This window comes from Arachis hypogaea, chromosome 12 (genome assembly GCF_003086295.3).
Source record: "Arachis hypogaea cultivar Tifrunner chromosome 12, arahy.Tifrunner.gnm2.J5K5, whole genome shotgun sequence".
NCBI classification, from domain to species: Eukaryota; Viridiplantae; Streptophyta; class Magnoliopsida; order Fabales; family Fabaceae; genus Arachis; species Arachis hypogaea.
The window spans coordinates 114,224,571-114,232,969 of NC_092047.1; the positions used below are offsets into that span (position 1 = coordinate 114,224,571).

General features: G+C 32.7%; 1 protein-coding gene across 1 annotated transcript; it reads left to right on the forward strand.

The window, feature by feature from the left end:
- The first annotated feature begins 2,810 nt into the window (after positions 1 to 2,810).
- Positions 2,811 to 8,147, forward strand: LOC112730622 (TMV resistance protein N-like). The gene is made up of 5 exons (XM_072209840.1): positions 2,811 to 3,543; positions 5,064 to 6,162; positions 6,253 to 6,552; positions 6,650 to 7,588; positions 7,669 to 8,147. The coding sequence occupies exons 1-5, from the start codon at positions 3,056 to 3,058 to the stop codon at positions 7,669 to 7,671; spliced, it is 2,829 nt and encodes a 942-aa protein (XP_072065941.1). The 5' UTR covers positions 2,811 to 3,055; the 3' UTR covers positions 7,672 to 8,147.
- Positions 8,148 to 8,399: the final 252 nt, after the last annotated feature.

Below are 8,399 nucleotides of genomic sequence, written 5' to 3' on the forward strand. Positions count from 1 at the left end.
GAATAGACAATCTTGAAAGTAAAGCTCTTATAATTATTTCCTACAATAGAATACAAATGCATGACTTGATATAGCAAATGGGTTGGAAAGTCATTCGTCAAGAATCGAATAAAGATCCTACAGAGCTCACTCGAATAAATAAGCCTGAAGATTTCCATAATTTATTGAAAAATAGCAAAGTAAAAACACACAGTACACTCATTTTGTTTTTCCTTGTTTTGAATTAATACAATAGCCTTTTCTTACCATAAGTTTTTGTTTTTAAGGAAAAAAATTTAATTGAAAGTATAATAATAGACTTGTGTCAAATTAGAGATCTACACTTAAATGCTGACAACTTCAAAAATACGCCTCAACTAAAGTTTCTTAAGTTTTATGCTCCATGGGATGAAAAACAATTGAATGTGTACATTCCATACCCCTGAAGCCGTTTTCTGCTAGACTCAAGTATTTGGAGTGGAATAGTTATCCTCTGAATTCTCTATCATCAATGTTCTGTGTGGAGCAGCTTGTTGAGTTTAGGATGACAAACAGTCAAATTTCTAAACTTTGGGATGGAACGTAGGTACTAATACCAACATGAACTTCATTTTTAGCCGTTTTGTTTTGATTGGAAATTGAAGATTTTTGAATGTGATGAATGTATCTCTGAATTGTTACAGGAACTTCCGAATTTGATAGTGCTTTACCTTTATGGATGTAACAAGTTGGTAAAGCTTCCAGATTTCAGTAAAGCAACAAAGCTTAAAATGATAGATCTTTGGAATTATGAAAAACTATATCAACTTCATCCATCTATTTTATCCAACCAAACTCTTGAGGAATTATATCTTACTCGTTGCACAAAATTGGAGTGTGTCAAAGGCAATTTGAAGTCTCTTAAAACATTTTATGGTTATAATTGTTCAAGCCTAAAGGAATTTTCAACGTCATCAGAAAACTGCCGGATTTGGATATCTCTTTGTGGAGAATTAAAAGTATACCAAATGAAATAGGTAGCTTTTTTTCTTTTGAGTATCTTTGTCTTAGTAATTGCAGAGAACTAATTGAGTTCCCAAACAACATCAAAGCTCAATCAAGGTTAAGGGCTCTTGATGTAAGTGGTTGTAGTGGTCTTCGATCTATACCAGAGCTTCCACCAAAAAATGTCACTCAGATTCAGTGTTGATAGACCTAAGAAAGGGAAGAGAGTCCAAATAAGGAGAGAAAATGATGGGGTTATTCCAATGTATGCCTCAACTCTCTTGGATGCCATTCAAAATCTTGAATTGGAGTTCAACTTGAAGCCTCATCATAACCCCATCCCAAGGATAAATTTGGACGAAGTAAAAAGTATGATGATCTGGAAGAGCAGAGGAAAATCAAAACTCCACTGATATCGCTTGCTGTATGAATATGAAATTAAAAGAAAATTCTTCATCAACTTATGACAAACTTTCCTGAGAATGATTCATTGGTAAATGATTTTAATAAGAAAGTTGGAGTGACTCAGAAGAAGAATGAAAGAAAGTTAGTTACTTCATCAAAAGGTATTATTAATTAACCCCTGTATATATATTAGGGACGATGCAAGTGCCTGCGATATACAACATTTATGGTGGTGTTTTTATTCCATCCTTTAAAGTTCAACTAAACAGGGAATTCGAAAATGTGCATTCATTACTAATTACTAGTACATACTAGATAGATTTCCATGTAAATTATCAGAATAAGCTATATACTTACTCCCATGAATGTATGTATTTGGGTTCCTGGTGATTGGGAACTGCTTCTGAATAAAGTGTGCCTAATTTCATTTAAGATGTTATTGAAATATACTTATTTATTTGCTGAGGCAGCAAGGGGGAACACTGCATTAGCTTTTTTAACATTAGCAAAAGCTTCATGGCTGTAATTCCACCTTGTAGTACAAACTGATGTACCTACATTCACTTTTGTGTATCTCAATGGCTGTCTGAATACTGGGCATTAATGTGGATGGATAGTATCAAAGGCAATTCAGGAATTCTTGCATTTGATGTCATCCCCTAAGTAATAGTATAAGGTAAATTCTGCTTTTTTGAAAAAAGTACTCATTGTAAATATGTATACAATAATATTGTATATGCACCTTCCTTTTATATCTTCTTTTACCAAAGTATTGACCTTTAAACAGATCAAGGTACACATTCCTAGTAAAAACACCACATTTTAAAATAAGTTTTGAGATCAGTTTGCTCTCAAACTAAGAAACCTATATGATCTGTAATGATTTCCATACAGAGTTGATAACAGAATGCACAAAAGACTATACCATAGCTAAAAGAAAGCTAGTGCATCTAATTTGAGGAAGAAACTTAAAAAAGTATGTAATTACAAGAAAACAGAATCTAAACCAGTGAACCCTCAATCCGCATTCTCCAGGTGATTTCATATGCCCCTTAGATCAGCCTTGTCAGTTTTCACATAGTACTTTTTTGCATTTTCTTCTTGGTTAATTTTGAAGACTAGTTCTTGTCACATATCACCTTAGTTTCTGCGTTATTGATACTTATAGGCCCATGCATTTCTGTAGTAGTTTACAAATTGCTATTTTTTCATCGTAATTTGCAGTGATAGTTTATGCATATTATATTATAGTAAGATGTGATTTCTATTTGTTACTATGTGACAATTGGCTTTGCTAGGTAGACAACGGAGAATCTAAACGACGTGAATAATAGGTTGGAAATTTATGGCGTAATTGAAGGGGGATGAGCCCACGGAAGAAAAGGAAAGCAAAGCATGGAGTTACATCAAATTTATGGCGGATTGGGAAAAAGTAGCCACCCACGAAACAGAGGCACAACCACACGATATTCTGTTTTAGATTTCATTAAAAGCTATCATAATAGAGAGCTCCAAATCTCCAATAATGAAGAGGAATCAACGAAGAAACAAGAAGGAATTGAAGAACCTAGCTACCTATATATATCTTGGTTGACTTGACTTAACTTGCTTCTTTATTTAACCCTTAGCAAGCTAAGGAATCACACGCATACAACAACACTACAAGCATCATCAACTCCAACTTTCAATGGCATCTTCTTCTTTCGATGTTCCTTTAATCAAACATGATCTCTTCATAAGCTTTAGAGGAGAAATTCGCACTTCTTTTCTTTGCCATTTGATAAAAAGATTGCGCGATGACGGAATCATTCGTTTCTTTGTTGACGAGGAAAATCTTGGTGCTGGAGATGAGATCTCATCCGCACTTCTTCAAGCAATTGAGGAATCTTCCATTTCATTGGTCATCTTCTCGAAAGATTATGCTTCTTCGAGATGGTGTATGGAGGAGCTTGTGAAGATTATTGAATGCAAGGAACAATATCAAAGGACTCTGGTACCTGTTTTTTACAATGTTGATCCTTCTCATGTAAGGCACCAGAAACGAACTTTTGAAGAGGCTTTTGATGTCCACACTGAGAAGTATAGAGAAAACATGGCAAAGGTGCAGAATTGGAGATCTGCATTAAGAAAGGCTGCTGATTTGTCTGGAATCCATTATCCATCAACCTTGATCAGGTCAAACTTTACTTCCAAACAAAGGAAAAAACATGCTTTCGTTGTTTAGACTCTTTATTTTATGTTTTAATTTATTATTCTGGCATATGCATGCATGCATCCTTAGATCCTTTAAACATGTTTTCTAGTTTAAATTCTTCACGTAGTATAGTGTTACCCCTAGTTTAATACTATTGTGTTACATTTACACACACAAAAAAAAGGATACATTATATATATACATATCTAGTAGTTGTTAGCTCATTTTTATGTAGTTTTCAAGTATTCATCATGGAATATATGCTTGTGTGTAATAACTAGGTTTAGATCCAAACAATATATATAAATTCAGGATTGCTACACATTCAAGTATTTTTTTATCCAAGTTCATTCAAGTAAGTCTAATACTAACAAAAATTTTCTAGTAGTGTATTAATTTTAATTGATCTATTGTAATATTATATTATAACACAGAGAAAATTATTCAAAAAAATTAAAATATGTATTATAATATTTTCTTAATTTTTTTATATTTAAGCTTTTTTGAAAAATTTAAAATAATGGATGTTGCAAGGAAAAAGAAAAAATGAATTATACATACCTCTTCAATACAAGCTTTGTTATTATTTAATTAATATCTTTTGTAGATGAAACACTACATAGTAGTACATACAAAGTGTAGCGTCGTTCTTTGCATTTTTTTATGTATGAATTATGAAACACTGCATTCTTTGTTATAGAATGCGACACTCCAGTCATAGCATTTAGCAAAGTGCTCAAAGTGATGTCATTCATATATATATATATATATAGAATGCGACACTCCAGTCATAGCATTTAGCAAAGTGCTCAAAGTGATGTCATTCATATATATATATATATATATATATATATATATATATATATATATATATATATATATATATATATATATATATACACATTGGTTGTTTAAAGTGATGTCATATTTTATTCAACACAAATTCCAAAAGATAACACTTATATAACCTATTTTAAAATATTACATTATTGAAATATATGTTTATTTTTATTATCTTGGATAATTTTCTGTATAATAGATAATAGATAGGTAATAACATATTTTCCCCCAATATATAAGATCATTATTTCTTGTTATTTATTTGATTTTATTAGGAAACTTCAGTTAAAATTTAGCTAACAAAATAGTAGATAAAAATATATAAAAGAGAAAAAATTTGGGCAAAAAAAGTTGATTTATTAATGCAAACAGAATTATAGCATTTTAGTTTTCATCAAAACCTGAAGCAGCTCTGTACATTACTGCACAAAAATCACCTTAGGTTTTCCTTTTGAATTTCAACTGATGAGAAATTTGTAAACTACTACACTTATTGGTTTTCAATAGGAGGGGGTCAATGTATTTTAAAATCATTAGCTTAGACCTGTTCATTTTCTTTATATTACTTTTGTGTTCATTGTTGTTTAATCTATTTCTTCTGGATTATAGTGTGAATTTGTGATATATCTGCCTTTTTTTTGTTCTTTATGGGACATGATAGAAATGAAGTTGAGCTCATTGAAAAAATTATTGAAGTTGTGAATGAGAAGTTGCCGCCTATTTGTCCAAATAAATCCAAAGGTGTTGTTGGAATTGATGAACAAGTTAAGTCTATTGAATCGTTATTGGCAAAAATGGAGCCGAATGAAGTTGGAATCCTTGGAATTTGGGGCATGGGCGGTATAGGTAAAACAACCATTGCTCAAGTTATATTCAATAAATATTCCTCACAGTATGAAGGTTGTTGCTTCTTGAAAAATGTCAGAGAAGAATCAGAAAGGCACGGTCTGGATTATTTGTATGAGCAACTCTTTTCTCAACTACTGAAGAAACAAAATCTCCTTGTGAAAGGTTCTGCCAATGCAATATCTGCCATTTACGAGAGAAGATTGAGTCAGAAAGAAGTTCTCATAGTACTTGACGATGTGGATACATCAGATATATTAGATTATCTAACTGGAGAACAAACCTGCTTGGCACCAGGTAGTAGGGTCATTGTAACAACCAGAGACAAGCAGATACTCATTGCTGCAAGAGCACATGGAATATATGAGGTCAAGCGATTGAGCTTTATGAGCTCCCTTGAGCTTTTTTGCATAAAAGCCTTTAACAAAAGCTATCCTGAAAATGGATATAAAAAGCTTTCACAAATGGCAGTTAATTATGCAAATGGCATTCCACTAGCCTTAAAAGTATTGGGTTCTTTTTTATGCTCAAAAAGTGCAGTAGTTTGGAAAAATGCACTAAAAAAACTCCAGAGTTGCCCTGATAAGAGGATTTTCAATGTGTTGAAATTGAGCTACGATGGATTAGATGATTCGGACAAGAGCATATTCCTTGACATTGCATACTTTTTCAAAGGAGAATGCAAAGATAATGTCACAAGATTTCTAGACTCATGTAGTTTCTATGCGGATGTTGGAATAGACAATCTTGAAAGTAAAGCTCTTATAACTATTTCCTACAATAGAATACAAATGCATGACTTGATACAGCAAATGGGTTGGGAAGTCGTTCGCCAAGAATCAAATAAAGATCCTACAGAGCTCACTCGAATAAATAAGCCTGAAGATTTTCACAATTTATTGAAAAATAGCAAAGTAAGAACACGGTACCTCCACTCATTTTGTTTTTACTTGTTTTGAACTAATACAATAGCCTTTTCTTACCATAAATTTTTTGTTTTTAAGGGAACAAATTTAGTTGAAGGTATTATGATAGACTTGTCTCAAATTGGAGATCTACACTTCAATGCTGACACCTTTAAAAATATGCCTCAACTAAGGTTTCTTAAGTTTTATGCTCCATGGGATGAAAAACAGTTGAATGTGTACATTCCCATACCCCTGGAGCCGTTTTCTGCTAGACTCAAGTATTTGGAGTGGAATAGTTATCCTCTGAATTCTCTATCATCAATGTTTTCTGTGGAGCAGCTTGTTGAGCTTAGGATGCCAAACAGTCAAATTTCTAAACTTTGGGATGGAACGCAGGTACTAATACCAACATGAACTTCATTTATAGCCGTTTTGTTTCGATTGGAAATTGAGGATTTTTAAATGTGATGAATGTATCTCTGAATTGTTACAGGAACTTCCGAATTTGATAGTGCTTTACCTTTATGGATGTAAAAAGTTGGTAGAGCTTCCAGATTTTAGTAAAGCAACAAAGCTTAAAACCATAGATCTTTGGAATTGTGAAAAACTATGTCAACTTCATCCATCTATTTTGTCCATCCAAACTCTTGAGGAATTATATCTTACTGGTTGCACAAAATTGAAGTGTGTCAAAAGCAATTTGAAGTCTCTTAAAACATTTTATGCGTATAATTGTTTAAGCCTGGAGAAATTTGCAGTGTCATCAGAAAAACTGTCGGATTTAGATATCTCTTTGTGGAGAATTAAAAGTCTACCAAATGAAATATGTAGCTTTTTTTCTCTTGAGTATCTTTGTCTTAGTAATTGCAGAAAGCTAATTGATCTCCCACGCAACATAAAAGCTCAATCAAGGTTAAGGGCTCTTGACGTAAGTGGTTGTAGTAGTCTTCGATCTATACCAGAACTTCCACCATCTATTGAAGAGCTTTATGCTGTTGATTGCACATCACTTGAAACAATATTCAATTTGAAGGCAGTATTTAGTTTGAATAGGAGAAAGATCTCATTTGCAAATTGTGTGAGATTGGAACAAGAGTCAGTGAATGATATTATGGAAGATGCTCATCTCACAATATTCAGAAATGTTTTATTGTTGTCAGCAGATCCAGATCAGATGATAAATTATTATTATTATCATAAAATGTTAGGTTGTGTTTGTTATCCTGGGTACAAAGTTCCAAAGTGGTTCGGATGTGAAACAAGAGGAGCATCCATAATAATTGAACTTCATCAACCTTACTACGAGTTGTTGGGTTTCTTCTTCTGTTGTGTTATTTCTCAAAACTTACCTTCTTATTATTTTGAAGAATTGGATCTTGTCAATATCAAGTGTGAATACCGCCACTTCGGAGATGGCGTAAAGGACACATTTGTAAGTAAAAATCTAAACTTTGTTTCTAAACGACGATGTAGCTGTGATCATGTTTTAATATGGACTGATCCATTTGGTAGTGAAAACATATTGGGTGAAATTGAGAGGTGCAGACTCAGAGGTGGCAGTGATGATGATGATAGCACTTGCAACCAAAAGATGTCATTCAGATTCAGTATTGATAGACCTAAGAGAGGGAAGAGAGTCCAAATAAGGAGAGAAAATGATGAAGATTGTTTTATCAAAGGGTGTGGGGTTATTCCAATGTATGCCTCAACTCTCTTGGATGCCATTCAAAATCTTGAATTGGAGTTCAACTTGAAGCCTCATCATAACCCCATCCCAGGGATAAATCTGGACGAAGTAAGAAGTATGATGATCCGGAAGAGCAAAGGAAAATCAAAATTCCACTGAGATCACTTGCTGTATGAATATGAAATTGAAAGAAAATTCTTGATCAACTTATGACAAACTTTCCTGACAATGACTCATTGGTAAATGATTTTAATCAAGTGCTTATATAGTGTTTAATATAAAAGAAAGTGAATATTCAATCAAAGATTCTTATTTCATTTTTAACGTTTTCAATTGTGTATCGCAGTTTAAATCACTAAATCAGAGACAATTCAAATATATTTTTCAAATAACATTCTACCTTATATAAATTCTTTGAGTCATTGTCAACTATAAACTCTGAATATTGAAAATTTTTTATTATATAATTTATGGTCAGTTAATCTCTAGTCTATGAAATCACCTTTTCTACCAACTTTCAATGGAATCTCCGATAAACTATGCTGTGGCTAATGAT